Source organism: Lutra lutra, chromosome 6 (genome assembly GCF_902655055.1).
Source record: "Lutra lutra chromosome 6, mLutLut1.2, whole genome shotgun sequence".
Classification (NCBI taxonomy): Eukaryota; Metazoa; Chordata; class Mammalia; order Carnivora; family Mustelidae; genus Lutra; species Lutra lutra.
Window position 1 is genome coordinate 29,741,484 of NC_062283.1, and position 17,584 is coordinate 29,759,067.

Consider the following 17,584-nt stretch of genomic DNA (forward strand, 5'->3'; position numbering starts at 1 on the left):
AGGAGAAATGGCTCATACACACCCTCAATGTTACTTCTGTGCCACAGGACCCCAAGACTACTCAGAAACATTGTTCCAGAGGAGGACAACCATATCCCCAATGTCACAGGGGCGGGGTGGGGGGGACTTTAGCCATTCAAAACTCTCAAAATGAAAGCATACCAACATCAATAAAAATAACCATGATATTTGAGACAGCCAATTTTCTCAATCTTCTGAAACATGGACAAAATCATCTTTAGAAACCTTGCTTTTTTTTTACTTACAAATTAAGCGAAAACTGGCTCATTTTTAAGAATGTTCATATCAACATCTTTCATAGTGGCCAAAAAGTAGAGACAAACCAAACGTCTATCAACAGAAGAATGGGTAAGTAAGCTAGAGTATATTCACATGATAGACTATTACATCCTAATGAGACAAAAAAAAAAAAAAAACATACAGATAATGCAGCCACATGGATGAATCCAAACATCACGTTGAGTGAAAGAAGTCAAACCCAAACAGTACATTCTGTGTGACTTCGCTATGACATTCAGAAGCAGGAACAACTAATCTATGGTGATAGAGGTCAGAAAGTGACTGGTTATCTTTGGAGGGTATCAGCTGGAAGAGGGGCATGAAGGAAACTTCTGGGATCTGCAAATATGTTGAACTGGATCGTGGCTTTATGGCTATAATCAGATGGCAAAGCTCATCAGGCTATAAATTTAAAAAAGAGACATGCGCCTTATTGTACCCAAGTTAAAAGGGGGGAATCTTAAACAGTATCCTGTCTCTGCAAACACAGCTTCCAGAAAAGTCCTTTGGTCATCCCCACCCTACCCTAGTCACCCACCCTCAAGCTCCTCCTGGGTGGAATTCCAAAGCCTTCCCTGTAGAGAACTTCGGAAGTTGCTACATTCCTCCAGCCCAGAGTGTGTGTTTGGGGTTATATAAATCTGATCTGGGGCCCCTGGGCGGTTCAGCTGGTGAAGCGTCGGCCTCTGCTCAGGTCATGATCCCAGGGTCCCCGGATGGAGTGCTCCATCACATCACGCTCCCTGCTCAGCAGGAAGTCTGCTTGGAATTCTCCCTCTCCCTCTCCTGCCTTTCCCCACTCTCTCTCTCTTTCTCTGTCTCAATTAAATAAATAAATAAAATCTTAAAAAAATAAAAAATCTGATCTGTGGCAACATCTCTTAATAGAGGAACCATGACATTTATCTTCCAAACCAGGACTTTGTGAGAGCAAAAGGGAGATCCGTGAACATTTTCACCGAGACAACAAGCATAAACCAAAATATCCCAGGCAAAGGGGTATATAATGCAACTTCTTGATAGAAAACCTGCCAGAGGGCCGGGAAAATACACATACTGGGGCGAGTGCGACTTAACCATTTGGGACAAGGACGAGGGTAGAAGAGGAGGAAATGGGCACAGAGAGTAGCCTGTAATCAACCAAGGGTGCAGAGGTGTTATATATAATCGCTCTTCAGGGAACCTGGCCTCCAGCCCACGCCCCAGCTGCTCCCATCCCCCTCCTCCCCGAACTGACTGTCCCTTCTCTGGAACTCCTAAGGCTGACCCCGCTCCCTGGCCCTCCCAGCCCACGATTCCCCTGACCCCGCTCCCTTTCCCAGAACTCAGTCGTCTGAGCCCCCAGCCTGTGGTTCACTCCTAGGCCTCAGCCTTTCCTGCCTTCGACTGAAACGGCAGCATCTTCTCAGCCCTGGGGGCTTCCCCAGGCCCAGCCCGGGGCCTAGAACCCGCCCGCCGCCTGCCACGCTGCCACGCTGCCACTGCCGCTTCCTCTATAAAGGGACCCAGGCGTCCAGGCCCAGGGGCCCCCGCATAGAAGGTGAGACTCTCCCGCCCGGTCTCCTGGGGCTGCCTGGGCGGCGCACTCCCCTGGGCACCCCTGCCCCTCCTCGGGCGCCCGGGCACTCCCGTACCTCCTGCCTGGGGCTGGGCCTGGGGCGGGAGGGACGAGGTGGGGGGGTCCGTGTGGTTTGTTCCCCGCTCTCTGACTCTTCATCAGTCTTTTTTCTGTGTCTGTCACACGTTCTCTGTTTCTGCCACGCTCCCTCTCTGTTCCCTTCTCGTGCCTGTTTCTCTTTCTGTGCCCCCCTGCTCACACCGGGGTTTTCCTGACTGCATCTTGTCCCCTTCTCTCGCCGTGGCGCTGGCTCTCCCGCTGCTGTCTCCGCTGGCAGGAGGCCCGTCATCCGCCCCGTGCCCCGCCCCGCTCACTGTCTCTCTCCCCGCAGGTTCTCCCCATGACACCACCTGGACAACTCTACCTCCTGCGGGTGTGCAGCGCCCCCCTCCTCCTCCTTCTGGGGCTGCTGCTGGCCCTGCCGCCTGAGGCCCAGGTGAGGCAGCAGGAGAATGGGGGCTGCAGGGGGGGGCGCGCCAAACTTTGGGCCCTAGAGCCACGCTCCACCCTCTTGTCCCCTAGGGGCTTCCTGGTGTCAGCATCTCACCCTCAGCTGCCCGGACTGCCTACCACAACCCTCAGAAGCACTTGGCGCCAGGCACCCTCAAACCTGCTGCTCATCTTATTGGTAAACATCACCCGGCCCCCCGGACATGTCCCCCCAGCTCTTCTCCTACACCCCCTTCAAGCGACCATGCATTTACTGCACCTCTCCCCAAACGTCCCCCATGCCTCAGAACAGAGGTATCCCACTCCCCTCTGTCCTCCCAGCCATCCCCCAGGAGCTTGCCCCAGCACCTACTTCCTCAGGAATTAAGAGTGCTAACTCCCAGGTTCTTGACCTCTTCCATCCCCTCTGGCTCTTCCTAGGAGACCCCAGCACCCAGAACTCACTGCGCTGGAGAGCCAACACAGATCGTGCCTTCCTCCGCCATGGCTTCTCTTTGAGCAACAATTCCCTCCTGGTCCCCACCAGTGGCCTCTACTTTGTCTACTCCCAGGTGGTCTTCTCTGGGGAAGGCTGCTTCCCCAAGGCCACCCCCACTCCTCTTTACCTGGCCCATGAGGTCCAGCTCTTCTCCTCCCAGTACCCTTTCCACGTGCCTCTCCTCAGCGCTCAGAAGTCCGTGTGCCCAGGGCCACAGGGACCTTGGGTGCGCTCCGTGTACCAGGGAGCTGTGTTCCTGCTCACCCAGGGAGATCAGCTCTCCACTCACACAGATGGCGTCTCCCACCTACTCCTCAGCCCTAGTAGTGTCTTCTTTGGGGCCTTTGCTCTGTAGAAAAATCCAGAAAGAAAAATAATTGGTTTCAAGACCTTCTCCCCATTTTACCTCCATTCCAACTACTTCAAGGGTCACCGCGCCTCTCTTTTGACCCTTCCAATAGCCTCAAGTCTCCCCTGCTCGTGTTACCTAGAGCTTCCAAAGAAGGAATTCTAGGCACCCCAGGGACCATACCTCCCTTCAGCAAACCCCAGTGCTAGGCTGAGGATTTCAAGTCTGCCTAGAAATTCCTGACCAGGGCTCTTCATCTGTCCTGCCAGTCGAAGGAGGACCTAGCCCTGGACATGGAGGGGGCAGACACCGGGAGAAGCAGGGAGGATGACAGGAGGCAGGGGAGGAGGGATTATTTATGAAGGGAAAAAAATTAAATTATTTATTTATGGAGGATAGAGGGAAGGGAATAATAGCGGGCCACCAGGAGACAGAGAGAGAAATAAGCTCGAGAGATGAAGAGCGAGAGAACATCGGTGTAAGGATAATCCAGTGAAAGAGAAGACAAGCAGGCCTGAGACACCAGGGATCTCTAGAAGGAATCAAAAGACTCTTCAGATCGTCACTGTTTGACTAAACACCCCATGAAGAGACATCTGCACCTTCTGTGAAGCCCAATAAACCTCTTTTCTCTGAAATCCTATGTCTGTTTGTCTGTCTGGAAGGGGAGAATTTCCCAGGTCTCTAAGAAATGGAAGGAGAACAGGGGCCTCAGAAGAGACAGGAACTGTGGACTACAAGGAGATGAAGGGGTCTTAGGAGCCCTGGGGAAATGTGGCGGAATCACAGAAGTGAGGCAGCCAGACCATGGCAGGGAAAACAAAGGATAAGCTGGGAAGAGAGAGGAAAAATGGGGGTCCAAGGTCTGGAGGAGTGGAGGTCAGGGGACCACTGGCAGATATGGCCACTCTGAGGCTCTGAGGAATGGGGATTACAGGAGTCCTCTGGGGGGAAGTGACCACACCAAAAAGTGTTCAGGACTATGGGGGTGGACAAGGGGACCCTCTGAAAAATAGAGTGGGAGACCCCCAAGACTGGGGGGAGAGGGAGTACAGCAGACGTTTCAGGAGACATGGTTACACAGAGGGGCTCTGAGAGCTAGGGCTATCTCCAGAAATCCGGAGGGCGCTAGAGTTCTTTGGAATACATGGTTACACACAGGGGTTCTGACGGATGGGGGCTTCAGGGCCTCAGATTCCCTTGGAAGCCAAGACTGAAACCAGCACTGCTGAGTCTCTTGTCAGAATGAAAGGAGAAGGCCTGCTCTCATGGGGCTCGTGAATTCCCAGGGTTGCTTTCACTCCCACTGGGGCTGTCCCAGGCATGTCCCTGCCAATTACCAACCCCTCCCCAGCCCTTTCAGATACACCATCCACATCCCCCACCTCAAGCTTCCTTCTCTCAAGCTCCTTTTTCCCCCAGGGACCCCAACCCATGTCTCAGGACCTAGCATAGCTTTCCCCCCAATTTTTCTCCCCATCGAGGGGTCGACATTCTGAACCCCTTCCCATGTCTAGCTCTACACCTACCTAAGTCCAGTCTGGAAATCAGAGGAAAACAGGACACAGACCTGAGCCCCCCAAAAAATGGAGGGAATGGGAACTGAGGGTCCAGTTCCCAGCAGAGGGAAACTGGGGTCCAGCCTCCAGGGTCCTACATACGCCACAGTGACTGGTCCAGCAAACCTCCCTCGGAATCCGAGTGGGATGGATAGGAAGTATCCTTGATGCCTGGGTGTCCCCAACTTTCCAAACCCCCGCCCCCACAATGGAGAAGAAACCGAGACAGAAGGTGTAGGGCCCACTACCGCTTCCTCCAGATGAGCTCATGGGTTTCTCCACCAAGGAAGTTTTCCGCTGGTTGAATGAGAGCCTTTCCCCGCCCTCTTCTCGCCCCACGGGTATATAAATGCAGCTGTTTGCACACCCAGCCAGCAGAAGCTCCCTCAGAGAGGACACCAGGGCACCAGCCAGGAGAGACAGAAGCAACTCCAGAACCCCTGGAAATAACCTCTCAGACGACACACCCCCAGACAAGCGCAGAGCGATTCTCTCCCTCTAATACACACTGCCCCAGGGCTCTATCATCGCCCAGCTGGACTTGAGCCCCTCTGGAAAGAACGCCATGAGCACTGAAAGCATGATCCGGGACGTGGAGCTGGGCGAGGAGGCACTCCCCAAGAAGGCAGGGTCCCCCAAGGGCTCCCGAAGGTGCTGGTGCCTCAGCCTCTTCTCCTTCCTCCTCGTCGCAGGAGCCACCACACTCTTCTGCCTGCTGCACTTTGGAGTGATCGGCCCCCAGAGGGAAGAGGTGAGTGCCTCACCAGACTCTTCTCATTCTCCCACCCAGGGAGAGAGAGAGATGGGGTGGAGGAAAGAGGTGTGCTGATGGGGACCAGTGAGAGAGAAAATGCGGAGAAAGACGTGGAGGCAGAAAGAGACATGGAGAGAGATGGGGGAAGAGAGAGAGGGAGGGAACCCACAGAAGTTGCTCACTGAATTCTTCTTCAATGAATGAATGAGCCCGCAGACATATGTAAAGAGAGATGTGTGGAGAGATGTGGGGTGTGGGGAGAGAGATGGGAACAGAACAAGTGATATGAATAAAGATGGTGAGACAGAAAGATGTGGACAATATGAGAGAGAGATAAGGACACATGTGAGGAAAGAGATAAGGAAAGAGTGTGTCCGGCTCGTGGAAGACACTCAGTGAAAATGTTGGGGAATGGATGAATGGTGAGAGGAAACTAGAGTACGAGCTACAGAAGCAGCCTAGCTGTTTCTCATTTGGGGTGACTTGCTCTGATGCTAAAACTCCTTCTTTTTCCCAGCAGCTCCCAGATGGCCTCCAACTAATCAAACCTCTGGCCCAGACAGTCAGTAAGTATCTCCAAAGCCCCTCTCCGGATTCTGGGCTTGGGTGGGGGTGGGGGTTGGTCCTGGGATAGCCACAGTGGGGGAAATTCAGGGTTTCGGTTTGAGGGGAGGAGGCTTGGAGGTGAAAGTAGTGGGATCTTTTCCAGGAAGCTTAAGGGTCTCACCTTTTTCTTTCCTCTTTCCTCCTCAGAATCATCTTCTCGAACTCCAAGTGACAAGCCCGTAGCTCATGTTGTAGGTAAGAGCTCGGAGGATTCGGCTGGGGAACGGTAATGCAGCTAGGATGTGGAGGGATAGGATTTGGAGGCTGAACCAGGCTGAGGGTAGACAGACCTTGGAGATGGTATGAGAAGGACTCACTGGCCTTGAGAGGAATACTCAGAACCTCATGGCCAGATGGGATGTGGGAAGACAGACAGAGGGGACAGGAACCGGATGTGGGGGGTGGGCAGAACTTGTGGGCCAGGATGTGGAGAGTGGAACTGACAGGGTCACCCCGCCCTCCTTCTCTCCTTCCCTCCAGCAAACCCTGAAGCTGAGGGGCAACTCCAATGGCTGAGCCGGCGTGCCAATGCCCTCCTGGCCAATGGTGTGGAGCTGACAGACAACCAGCTAATAGTGCCATCAGACGGGCTGTACCTCATCTACTCCCAGGTCCTCTTCAAGGGCCAAGGATGTTCTTCCACCAATGTGCTCCTCACCCACACCATCAGCCGCTTTGCTGTCTCCTACCAGACCAAGGTCAACCTCCTCTCTGCCATCAAGAGCCCTTGCCAAAGGGAGACCCCAGAGGGAACTGAGGCCAAGCCCTGGTACGAGCCCATCTACCTGGGAGGGGTCTTCCAATTGGAGAAGGGGGATCGACTCAGCGCTGAGATCAACCTGCCTGACTATCTCGACTTTGCCGAATCCGGGCAGGTCTACTTTGGAATCATTGCCCTGTGAGGGGGCAGGACGTCCATCCTTGCCCACCTCAAACCTTTTATTATCCACTCCCCCTGACCCCCCATCCCCTTCTGGCTTAGAAAGAGAATTAGGGGCTCAGAGCTGGGCCTCAAGCTTAGAACTTTAAACAACAACACTTAGAAACCTAAGATTCAGGGATGCGTGACCCAGACAACGGAGCACTGGCCCCCACCAAGAATGCAAACTGGGGCTTCCAGCGCTCACTGGACATCGCAGGTTTGGATCCCTGAATGCAACCTGGAACACTTGGAATGTGGGGGTCAGGGAACTTTTCGTTTTGGCTAGAACACTTCAGAACATTCCTTGAGAAGATCTCACCTAGAACCTGACATGAATGGACCTCAGGCCTCCCTTTCTTCAAATGTCTCCAGATTCTTCCTGAGAAGGAAAGCCCAGCCCCTCCCACAATGGGGCCAGTTCTCTCTATTTATGTTTGCACTTGTGATTATTTATTATTTATTTATTATTTATTTATTTACTGATGAATGTATTTATTGGGAGGCTGGGGTGTCCTGGGAGACCAAATGTAGGGGCTGCCTTGGCTCAGACATGTTTTCTGTGAAAATGGAGCTGAACTCTAGGCTGTTCCCACCCGGCCTCCTGGCCTCTGTGCCTCCTTTTGCTTTCATTTTTCAAAAATATTTATCTGATCGAGTTATCTAAATAATGCTGATTTGGTGACTGACTGTCACTGCATCGCTGAACCTCTGCTCCCCAGGGGAGTGATGTCTGTAACCGCCCTACTGGTCAGTGGCGAGAAATAAAATGTGCTTAGAAAAGAAACACGGTCTCATCGAATTAATTCTGCATCTTCCTCTCCTTTGGGGGTGGAAGGCCACTCTCTGAAGTCCTCTTTCTACAAGCCTTAAGATCCCTGAACCTGGGGGCGCCTGGGTGGCTCAGTGGGTTAAAGCCTCTGCCTTTGGGTCAGGTCATGATCCCAGAGTCCTGGGATCAAGCCCCGCATCGGGCTCTCTGCTCCGAAGTGAGCCTGCTTCCCCCCATCTCTCTCTCTCTGTCTACCTCTCTGCCTACTTGTGATCTCTGTCTGTCAAATAAATAAATAAAATATTAAAAAAAAAAAAAAGATCCCTGAACCTAGGCACCTGGGTGGCTCAGTGGGTTGGGTGTCCAACTCTTGATTTTGGCTCAGGTCTTGATCTCAGGCTGGTGGGATGGAGCCCCGCTTCTCAGCAGAGAGTCTGCTTCTCTCCCTCTCTCTCTGCTCCTCCCTCTGCTCACTCACACGTGCACGCGCGCTTGCAATCTCTCTCTCAAATAGATGAATAGATCTTTAAAAAAAAAAAAAAGATCCTTGAACCCATAAAATAAATACAAATAAAAGTTCAAAAGAAAAAAAAAAAGATGTCTGAACACCATCCCCACCCAGGGGACTACTGGGGCTCAGGAGCCCTGCATTTAACAAAGCCTGGGCAAATAAGCCCCTCCCCCAGGAAACTGGAACCTGAACCTAATTACCTCTCCCTCAGGGCATGGGAATTTCCGACTCTGGGAATTCCAGTGGGGAAGTCCTGCACCTCAAGTGCTCAGGTGAGATTTCCTGATGTTGCAGCCTGCTAGAGAGAGTCTGGGAAGGACCACATTCTCAGGCACCTGAATCACAGCCAAAGGACTTCCAGACCTTCAGGCATCAGGGCTCCAAATCGCCTGATCCCAAGATCCCCCAGAAGCCCTAACTGTACAGCCTGAATCAGTTACTGAGCCTCATCTCCCCAAGGAAGACAGGAACACCTCCTGCATACAGGCCATGAGAGAATAGAAGGCCTAAGCTACATCAGAGCACCCAGCATAGCACTTGGCAGAGTAAGCCTGAGAATTCTGAATTTCTTCTTTGTCCAGCCACCAGCTGTTCTATCTGCTTCCGCCCCTCAGTGAGTGGAATTGAAGAAACAAAAGATAATTTAAAACAGAATAGGCTGCAGGTGAAGGACTCACATGTCAGCTCTCCCAGATGTTCTTGTTGAAAAATGAGGGGAGGGTCATGAGATAGATGGGCTAGAAAAAGAACTCTCCTCAGGAAAGCTCTTCTGGACACAGAGTCACACGCAAATATGGAGTCAGAAGTGAAGACCCAGAGAGTGGGAGTCCCCACTGGGTTTGGAAGTTGGGCTTTCCTTCCTGACAGGCTGCTGGGAGGGGAAAATTGTGTGGTATGCCGCAGGGGTGGGATGACCCACTGGGGTGACCTAGATAGGGCCTTGGGTCCCTCTCTGCCTCCCTCAACCCGGAGCTGAAAGTCGGTCATGGGGTGCCTGGGGTGAGGGGGCTGCTGTTACTCACCCTGGGGCCCCCACACTTGCCGACGTATGGAAAGCAGACCTGAGGTGTGAACAAGGGGTGAGGACTTTCCATCTCACCCTGGATAGGGCCAATGGCCCCAGATTTCCTTTCTTCTTCTTCCCCCCACCTTCGCCCTGATGTCCCAGGCCCTATCTTTCCACCTCTTCCCTCACACCCAATGAGCTGTGTATTTTTCCTTGGAGGACAGTGGACTGTGGGGTAGTGGCTAAAGTGGGCTTCAGGCAGCCAGGCAGGCAGCAGGGAAGAAGCTAGGCCCCCAGGGCTTTATTCCTTCTTCCCAGCCTGGTTCCTCCAAACAGGGCTGCCTTCCCTTGTCAGGATCCCTCTCACTGACAGAAGGGACCCCAAAGAAAGGAATGCAGGTGGAGTCTGGTGAGGGCTCCAGGGATCTGAGAAGAAGGAGGCTTGGAGATGCTTTGGGGCTTAAGGAGATCCCCTTCTTCCATCTTCCCACTGTGCTAATGCTGGGCAAGTTCATTCAGAGACAGGAGGTGGGTGGGAAATCAGCCGATCGCCTTCTTAGAGGGCAGAAGCCACAGGAAGTGATATGAATTGTTTCAAGCAACCAGAAGAAAAGACTAGGTAACCGCCCCTTGCAGTACCCACCCTGAATCAAGACATGAGAGACCTGGGCACCCGTGCTCCGCAGCACTAAAGCTTTACATTCTTTATTTTCTTCAGGTTTGCCATCAGTTTCAGGACAGTCTCCTGCATTTTCCCCACCGCCACGGGGTCCCTGGGGTCTGGGTCCCCAATACCTGGGCTGAGTCACAAGTCCCTACCAGGCAGTCGTTTCCTCCGCCCTCACCCCACCATCACCGCCCCAAAGAAGGTCTTCCCCCTCCTGTAGTCCACCATATCGGGGTGACTGATGTTGACGTACACCCTCTCGCCCCTCCGGAGCTGCACCAGGCCGCCGAAGCCCACACTCGTGTACCAGAGGGGCCCGTACTCGCGCGTCCGGGCCGGGTCCAGGACCGGGGTGACGGTCTCTGCGCCCTCGAGAAGCAGCTCGGGAGTCCCCGGCCCGTAGGCGCCCCCCGCCCGGAACAGCCGGCTGCGCAGCGTGACCGAATGGTCCAGCAGGCCCCCGCCGGCAGGGGGCGCCCGGCCCCGGTAGCCGACGTGACAGTAGAGGTAATAGAGGCCGTCCTGCGGCAGAGCCAGCCCCTCGGCGCCGGAGAACTGCGTCCCGCTCCTCAGGAACGCCTCTTCTTTCTTCGCCTCCCAGCCCAGCCCCTGCCCCTTCGTCCAGGCGCCTGCGGAGAAACCGGGGCCTGTCGGCGCTCGGGTGCGGATCCTGGAGGAAGGATCCCGGCCCGGGACTTCTGGGAGGGTGAGCAGGTGGGAGAGTCGGGGCTGTTAACCCCCAGCAGGATCCGAGCCCGGGGGCGGGGCGAGGGCGCGCGCGCCACCTCTGCCGTGATTTGGGGGAAGGGACTGAGGGCACCAGAGTGTGGGGTGCGGAGCCCGGTGGTGGGGTAGTGGGGAGATCTAGGAGGGGTTTTGACAGCTCCAGAAGGGAAGCAAGGAGATGGAATGTGGGAGGAGAGGAAGGTGGGCGCTTTAGGGACCAGAGGTGGTGAAGCAGGTCGGAAAGCGAACCCTGCAATGACAGAGCAAAGGGACTGTGGGCAGCAGCGCTAGCATCCTTGGACTACCTGTGAGATCCTTACCTATGAGGTGGGCGGCGGGGAGCCTGGAGCTGAAATCTGTTTCTGCCTCTTCCTCTGGCAGCTCCTGTGACCCTGGAAGGGGGGAAAGAGTCCACGATTGCGGGCCAGGGCGGCCTTCCATGCACGGTACCCCCCGAGAGGAAAGGGCAGCAGGACGGGATTCTGGGAAGGATGAGTTCACCGAGGGATGAAGCTGGATGGGAGCTGGGCATCCCTGAAGGGCCGGAGTAGGGGAAGGGGAGATGGTCTGCTCTTACCCAAACGCTGCTGGGCCTGGGCCTGTGCCCCCGGGTCAGCCGTCCCTGTTACCTGGGTGGGTGGGGTCACAGTGCCCAGAGTTCAGTGTTAGCTGATGCCATCCCCACCCCTCCCAACGCAGACCCAAGCTCCAGGCCTGGGGTCTTGACTACCAGCCCCATCCCCAAAACACATCTCCCTGGGAGGGAGAGCCAGCAAGGCATATGTTCTTGGGCAGAGATGGAGGCCTGAGTATGTCTTGGGAAGAGAAGAGGAGACAGCTAGACAACCAGGAAGGAGCTTGGAGCTATCAAGACACAACAGCATCACGGGAACAATGGAAAGAGGACCAACAAAGAGGCCGACAAGGCATCCCCATCAGGGACAGCCAAGCCGACTGAGCAGGAGGAGACAAGAGAGCCCCAGGCATAGCTAGAGGTAAGTGGGCATCAGCAACACGCAGCCCCTCCAGGCTTGTTGTGGCTACTCACCAGGCCTCCTCGCTGCTCCTGGGGCACCAAGGCCAGGACAGCCAGGACAGTGATAGGCACAGCCAGCAGCAGGGTCACCAGGGAAGTGGCTCCTGCCACAGCCAGCAGGAGGCAGCCCTTCCCCTGGGGCCTCCTACCCCGGCCCTCTAGCCCCAGTGACCCCATTGAGACTGAGCCAGGGCCAGGGCAGGGGGGCTTTCATACTTCAGGGGTGGGGCCACCCCCTCCCCATAGACCCACACACCTGGCTGGGACTTTCCGCACACCCCTGCTCCCCTCACCCAGCTTCCTGTTTACCCAGAGCTGGGGTGGGGCAGCTGGATGCCCAGGTTCTCTGAACTGGGGAAGAAGTCGGGGTGAAGAGACAGGCTTATAGGGTAGAGCTGGAGGGGGCCTTAGAGATCTTATGGTTCATCAGGGAGGGAAACTGAGGCCCAGGGAGGGAAGGTAGCTCACAAAAAGTCAGGCAGCAGAGCTACGCGAGAACACCACACTCCAGATTTCAAGGGCCGTCTGCATTCTTCTACACCCCAGTGGTGGGTGCTGGAAGGAGGGCTGTGTCGACGTCCCTGAGGTCAAGGGCTGGAATAGGAGGACAGGAACTGAGGTCTTGAGGGATGGATATATGGGTCCCTGAGAAGAGCTTATGCCGGCACTAGACCAAATCTCCTCCTTCCATTCCCTCACTCACCCGTAACCCCCAGAGCTTGGTGAGAAGCCAAGTTAAGCCAGGCCACAGAAATAGCATCTGAGGGTGTCTGGGTCCCTCAGTCAGTTAAGTGGCTGCCTTCAGCTCATGTCATGATCCCAGGGTCCTGGCGTTGAGCCCCACATCAGGCTCCCTGCTCAGCAGGAAGCCTGCTTCTCCTTCTGCAGCTCCCCTTGCTTGGGTTCCCTCTCTCGCTGTCTCTCTCTCTATGTCAAATAAATAAATAAAATCTTAAAAAAATAAATTTTAAAAAGAGCATTGCTTTAAAGGAAAAAATACATATAGCAGCTGAAAGGGACCTTAGCCTCTCCACTGCCTGTTGACTCACTGAGAAGGGATGGAAATGAGCATTACCTCCCTTCCTCCATAGAGTGTAGATGGGAGAGTGATAGGGCATGGCCCCACCTTCAAAGAGCTTGCTGTCTAGAGTGAGCCCCATCTGTTTAGCAGGTGCTGACTACATGTTTTGGAATAAATGAAGGAAGGACAAATGAAGGCAAAACAAAGCAGCAACAAATGGTATGGTAGACAGTGCAGTGAGAGAAAAGACCAGGTCCAAGGAAGTTGGAGGTGGTCTCAGATCATGTCCCCTTCTTGATGACATCTCTGCGATTAGGTAATAATAATAATAACAACATATAGCTATTGTACACATAGCACTTAGCAAGTGCTTGCCTCTAATCTACACACTCTATATATAATAATTCTTTTTTTTGAAATATATATAATAATTCTTTTAATCCTGACAAAAACTCTAAGAAGAGACTGAGGCACAGAGAGGTTAAGGAATTTATAGAAGGCTGCACAGTAGTGGCAGAGTCAGGATTTGAACCCAGGCAGTCTGGCTCCAGAACCTTGATCACAAGACAGCTTTAAAAAAACAAAACAAAAAAAAAACCCTGAGTGCTGACTTCAGATTTGTGCATTTTAATGTATGTAAATCTTGCCTTCCTCAGCCCCCCAAAAAAGAAATGGGGTAACAAAAGCTGGACTCAAGTCACTGATAAGCATGGTAAGAGCTTTAGGGGTAAAATGTGTACTGATGTTTGCAACTTTGAAGGGTATCCAAAAAATGAGATAGATGGGTAGGTATGTGATCAAGCGAATATAGAAAACTGTCTATTTTAGAATGTAGGTGGTATGGATATGTTCACTATAAAACTATTTCAATTTTGCTCTGTTTGAACATTTTAATAATAAAATGTGTGGAAAAAACAAAACAAAACATGAATTGTCCTGCTGTCCAACGTGGGGAGTGTTGTGGATGGGGGGAAAGGGGAGAAACACCAGAAAGTTTCTGAATTTGAAGAAGGAGATGCAAATGCATGTGGACCCAGGCACAGATATCCACCTTACCTCCTGCCTCCACAGGAGCTCCCCAGTCTTCACCCTCCTTAACGACTGGGTGTGCAACCCCCCAGCACCCATCTCCCTTTCTATCTCAGTGCCACTAAGAGACCTTCCTCAGGTGTCTATCCAGAAGGTCTCGGATCACTGCCCTTTTTTTTTCTGTGCGCAACATCAGAATGTTGCCTCCTACAGGAAGTCCACCTAGGTTGCCCCCACTTCCTTCCCCAACACCAACTTGTCACCAGCTTTCTGTCCTAGACTATCAGCGGCACTCATGTACTCCTGTACATCTGTCTAGTCTAGCTGCCTCTGATTCTGTTCGTTAATCAGTCAAGGGCCCTGCTGGATTCAGCCCCAGAACACCAGGCAAGTTACCCCAAATCTACCAGAGTGTCCACTCCGATGTGGGAGCCTGGGTGTGTGTCTACACATACGCACTGGATCATGAGCTCCCAGCGCAGGCAGTGGGAGGGGTAATTGGGGAAAAGTTAATGAGTAAAGGTACCTAGAGGAGGCACACGCTCACTGACTACTAGCAGAAGCAACAGGATGGCTGGAGCTGAGGGAGTTTAGAGGCTTAGTTACAGTCCTAAGAGTCTGAAAGGAAAGATGTTGTAACCCTAACTAACCTTCAAAGCCTAACTCCCTCTCCTGACAGATCTAGGGAGGCATCCAGACTGGGGGAGATGTTAAAGCTGGAGGAGGGGCAAGAATGTTTGAAGTGGCAACACCTCTCCACCCAGGCAGCTCCCACAGTCTGGAGTCTGTCTACGCACAGGCCACCGGGCTCTGGATAAGCTGGGAGAGCAGGAACCCTGGTGGGAAAAGGGGGCAGGGAGGGGCAGTCATGCCCCACGGTGAGATGAAGCTAAGATTACAGAAGACAGTATGGCTTTGGGGTTCTCTGAGCCCTGGAGGCATCTGCTGTCCAGCCTCTGTCTCTGCTCCCCAAAGAATTAAATACAAGCCACTTTTGCCTCCACTTCCCCTCATGGTGACTGCAGGCCCTCCTCTCCACCTGTGTTTCTGCTCCCCAACCCACCCCCCCCACACACCCCAGCATTCCTCTTGAGCCCAGCAGGATCCCAGTTTCCAGACCCTGGTCAGTGCAGCTGGCTCTGGTGGTGTGAAGACAGCGACCCCCCTCTTTGCCTTCAAACAGGAACCAGTGGTTGCAGGGCAGGAAGTGCCTGAGGGGAAGTTATGGGGCCCAGACACTCCTCCATGCCCCACTTCAGCTCCAGCAGTGTCTGTCCATGGGAAGTGGCTCCCCATACCAGCCACGTAGGGCCCTGCCCCCCAGAGTGGCTCTGGGCTGAGGGAGCGGTCCCAGCTGCCAGGTAGCTCTGGATACCACCTCCCCTTGGTTTCACTGGTCCACACACACACTGGAAACCCCGGGTCCTCCTCCTCGGTCAGCCCCTCACCAGAACCTAGAACTACCCCATGCTGGAGAGGCCCCCATGAACCACCTGGATAACCTAGGGGAGAAGAAAGGGGTTGTGCTCTGGAGCTCTGGGGTTCAAGGCCCACTCTCCCACTTCTAGGCTGGACCTCCTCATTAGAGTCTGGACTAGAGTCTCAGGTTTCTCACCACTAAAACAGGCACCATAATCCCCTACGTTGTGAGGCTTAGCGACGACAAAAGGAAAGTGCCTTAGGTCAGGGTTGGCACATCAGTGGGGCTCCTCAGCCCTGGAACAATTGTAACAGAGGGCACCGCACTTTGCAGATGAGGAACTGGAGACACGTGACTTGGCCCAGGCCACTTAGCCTTGCAGAGCAGGGCTAGGTTCCTGACCTCCAGGTTAGTCTTCAGTGCTCCACCTAATGAAAGGTAATGGGAGGCACAGGGAGGGTGGGGAGTATACAGGGAACAGAGAGAGGATAGAAAGCAGTATCTGTCCATCCTCGAGTCGATGGCCAGGGGACAGCTGGTGCAGGTGGGCAAGGGACCTCATGGGGAGACCCAGAGACAGGAGGGATGGCGATGGGAAGCCCCTGAGGGGTGAATGAGGCAACCACAGAGATGAGTGAGGGAACCCGTGAGAGGTGGGCACCTCTGGTAGGAGGTGAGGTAACCCGATCTGGAGTGAAGAACCTGAGTATGTTTTTCTACCTCTAAAACTGTTGGAGAGTGGGGCTGAGATGCCCACGGTCAACCAGGAGGATGGGGTAACAAAGGAAGAAATGGGACCCTGATACTCACCGTTTTGCCCTGCAGAGCTATGTCTTTACCTAAATGGTGGGAGCTTGGGGTTGGGAGGGCTCCTGCTCCTGGCTGTGGTCATTGTGTCCGCCTATCTGTGTCGGCTCCATCGGAAAGGTAAGCCCCATCACCCACAACATATCCCCCGGGGTCGCCCCCATCCACACCTGTTCCTACTGCTTTCCCAGAAGTCCCCATCAGTTCCCACCCGTCCTGGGACAGGAAGGTGGGAAAGAGAAAAGAGTGCCCAAAAAGAGAGACTGGAGCTTTGGCCATGGAAACCACAGAGATGTCAGCGAGTGAGGAAATATCCTCTGGGGCGGGGGTCAAGGGAGGGAAGGTCCTGCTGAGCTTCTTCTTTTCTTCCAGTGAGGAGGCTGGAGAGGAGCTGGGTGAGTCTGGGGGCTGGGAACAAGGTGATGGGGGCAAGAGGAGGCTGAGGGCTGAAGGGGAGGTGAAGGCAAGAGAAGCAAGGGAAAGCAGGGGCATAAGAGAGCCAGAGAGGTGGAGAAAAAAGAGGCAGAAAGAGAGACATAAGAATGAGAAGAGCAAAAGGAAATAGTGTAGAGAAAGGACAAGGGACTAAGACAGAAAGGAAAAAGACAGAGGAAGAAACTAGAGAGAGAAAGAAACAGAGAGAACAAGAGAGACCCAGGCAAGAGAAAGAGATGGAGAATAAGAACAACAGAGACCCAGGGAGAAGAGGCGAGGGGAGAAGAGAACAGGGGCTCAGGCTGGCAGAGACAGAGGTGAGGGCGCTGAGGAGACAGAGAGGTGCAAGGGGGTGGGCAGCAGCACACAGGAAGGATGGGGGGAGGGGGCTTTTCTGGCCACCTGCCAGCAGCACTTCTCCCTGCCCCAGGCCCAGCTCTCGGAGCAAGAGCTCCACTACGCATCTCTGCTCCCCATCCCCGGCAGTGAGAGGCCCGACCCCGGCCACAGGGAAGGCACCAAGGAGGACCCCAGCACCGAATATGCCTGCATCGCCAAGAACTAAGCCACCAAAGCTTCCCCCAGACACCTCCCTGAACTCAGGCCGACCCTGCGGTCCACCCAGTAAACACTGTGTCTTGCCATCTTCTGTGTCTCAGGCTTCTCAGTGCAACTCAGCTTCGTGCCATTCCACAGGGCCGCCATCAACACTTACATGACTTATCTTCCCATCCGTTCTGGGGCTGAGTAGGAATTTCTCAGGGAAAGAAAGGTGTTGAAGGACCAGGCTCTCCTGAAGGCCAGAAAGAGCCCACATGTGGGCCTGGCTGGAATGGGGAGTTGACATGTAAGGGTCAGATCTGACACTCCCCGTTCTCAGGAGAACTGTTTTTTTGTTTGTTTGTTTTTTCACTTTGTTTTTTGTTAAAGAGCATTAACTTAAAAAGTATTCAGGTGAAGACATAGCAATAATTGATTGAAATCAATTTGACTCAACCAAATTGATGAATTAAAGCAATTAGTAAAGCAATTAGCAATTAAAGCAATTAGCCTCAGCCTCCTGCACCCCAGAGAGCTGGAGGTGCTGAGCCCTGGGATGGTGATGGGAGGGGGCGCCAGGC

The 17,584-nt window shown here is 53.8% G+C and overlaps 4 protein-coding genes across 9 annotated transcripts; 3 read left to right on the forward strand and 1 right to left on the reverse strand.

Moving 5' to 3' along the window:
• Nucleotides 1-1,566: 1,566 nt before the first annotated feature.
• On the forward strand, nucleotides 1,567-3,833 carry LTA (lymphotoxin alpha). 2 transcript variants are annotated; one of them, XM_047734985.1, is made up of 4 exons: nucleotides 1,567-1,840; nucleotides 2,250-2,354; nucleotides 2,441-2,546; nucleotides 2,789-3,833. In XM_047734985.1, the coding sequence occupies exons 2-4, from the start codon at nucleotides 2,259-2,261 to the stop codon at nucleotides 3,199-3,201; spliced, it is 615 nt and encodes a 204-aa protein (XP_047590941.1). In that variant the 5' UTR covers nucleotides 1,567-1,840; nucleotides 2,250-2,258; the 3' UTR covers nucleotides 3,202-3,833. The 2 variants fall into 2 exon arrangements, with proteins under 2 accessions (XP_047590941.1, XP_047590940.1); XM_047734984.1 differs by lacking the exon at nucleotides 1,567-1,840 and having other exon boundaries at nucleotides 1,971-2,354.
• A 1,323-nt stretch (nucleotides 3,834-5,156) lies between these two features.
• On the forward strand, nucleotides 5,157-7,820 carry TNF (tumor necrosis factor). 2 transcript variants are annotated; one of them, XM_047734981.1, is made up of 4 exons: nucleotides 5,157-5,505; nucleotides 6,026-6,074; nucleotides 6,262-6,309; nucleotides 6,595-7,820. In XM_047734981.1, exons 1-4 carry the CDS (start codon nucleotides 5,320-5,322, stop codon nucleotides 7,014-7,016), a joined length of 705 nt encoding a protein of 234 aa, XP_047590937.1. In that variant the 5' UTR covers nucleotides 5,157-5,319; the 3' UTR covers nucleotides 7,017-7,820. The 2 variants fall into 2 exon arrangements, with proteins under 2 accessions (XP_047590937.1, XP_047590939.1); XM_047734983.1 differs by having other exon boundaries at nucleotides 6,029-6,074.
• Nucleotides 7,821-10,001: 2,181 nt separating this feature from the next.
• LTB (lymphotoxin beta) lies at nucleotides 10,002-12,437 on the reverse strand. 3 transcript variants are annotated; one of them, XM_047734281.1, is made up of 4 exons: nucleotides 11,764-12,437; nucleotides 11,293-11,344; nucleotides 11,036-11,107; nucleotides 10,002-10,636 (listed from the first exon to the last, which is right to left on the reverse strand). In XM_047734281.1, exons 1-4 carry the CDS (start codon nucleotides 11,926-11,928, stop codon nucleotides 10,164-10,166), a joined length of 762 nt encoding a protein of 253 aa, XP_047590237.1. In that variant the 5' UTR covers nucleotides 11,929-12,437; the 3' UTR covers nucleotides 10,002-10,163. The 3 variants fall into 3 exon arrangements, with proteins under 3 accessions (XP_047590237.1, XP_047590238.1, XP_047590239.1); XM_047734282.1 differs by having other exon boundaries at nucleotides 10,002-10,618; nucleotides 11,764-12,424; XM_047734283.1 differs by lacking the exons at nucleotides 10,002-10,636; nucleotides 11,293-11,344 and having other exon boundaries at nucleotides 10,689-11,107; nucleotides 11,764-12,336.
• On the forward strand, nucleotides 10,571-17,107 carry LST1 (leukocyte specific transcript 1). Of its 2 annotated transcripts, XM_047734293.1 has the most exons (7): nucleotides 10,571-10,695; nucleotides 11,097-11,710; nucleotides 12,920-13,088; nucleotides 15,555-15,659; nucleotides 16,047-16,148; nucleotides 16,401-16,423; nucleotides 16,894-17,107. In XM_047734293.1, exons 4-7 carry the CDS (start codon nucleotides 15,653-15,655, stop codon nucleotides 17,026-17,028), a joined length of 267 nt encoding a protein of 88 aa, XP_047590249.1. In that variant the 5' UTR covers nucleotides 10,571-10,695; nucleotides 11,097-11,710; nucleotides 12,920-13,088; nucleotides 15,555-15,652; the 3' UTR covers nucleotides 17,029-17,107. The 2 variants fall into 2 exon arrangements, with proteins under 2 accessions (XP_047590249.1, XP_047590248.1); XM_047734292.1 differs by lacking the exon at nucleotides 12,920-13,088.
• The last annotated feature ends 477 nt before the right edge of the window (nucleotides 17,108-17,584 follow it).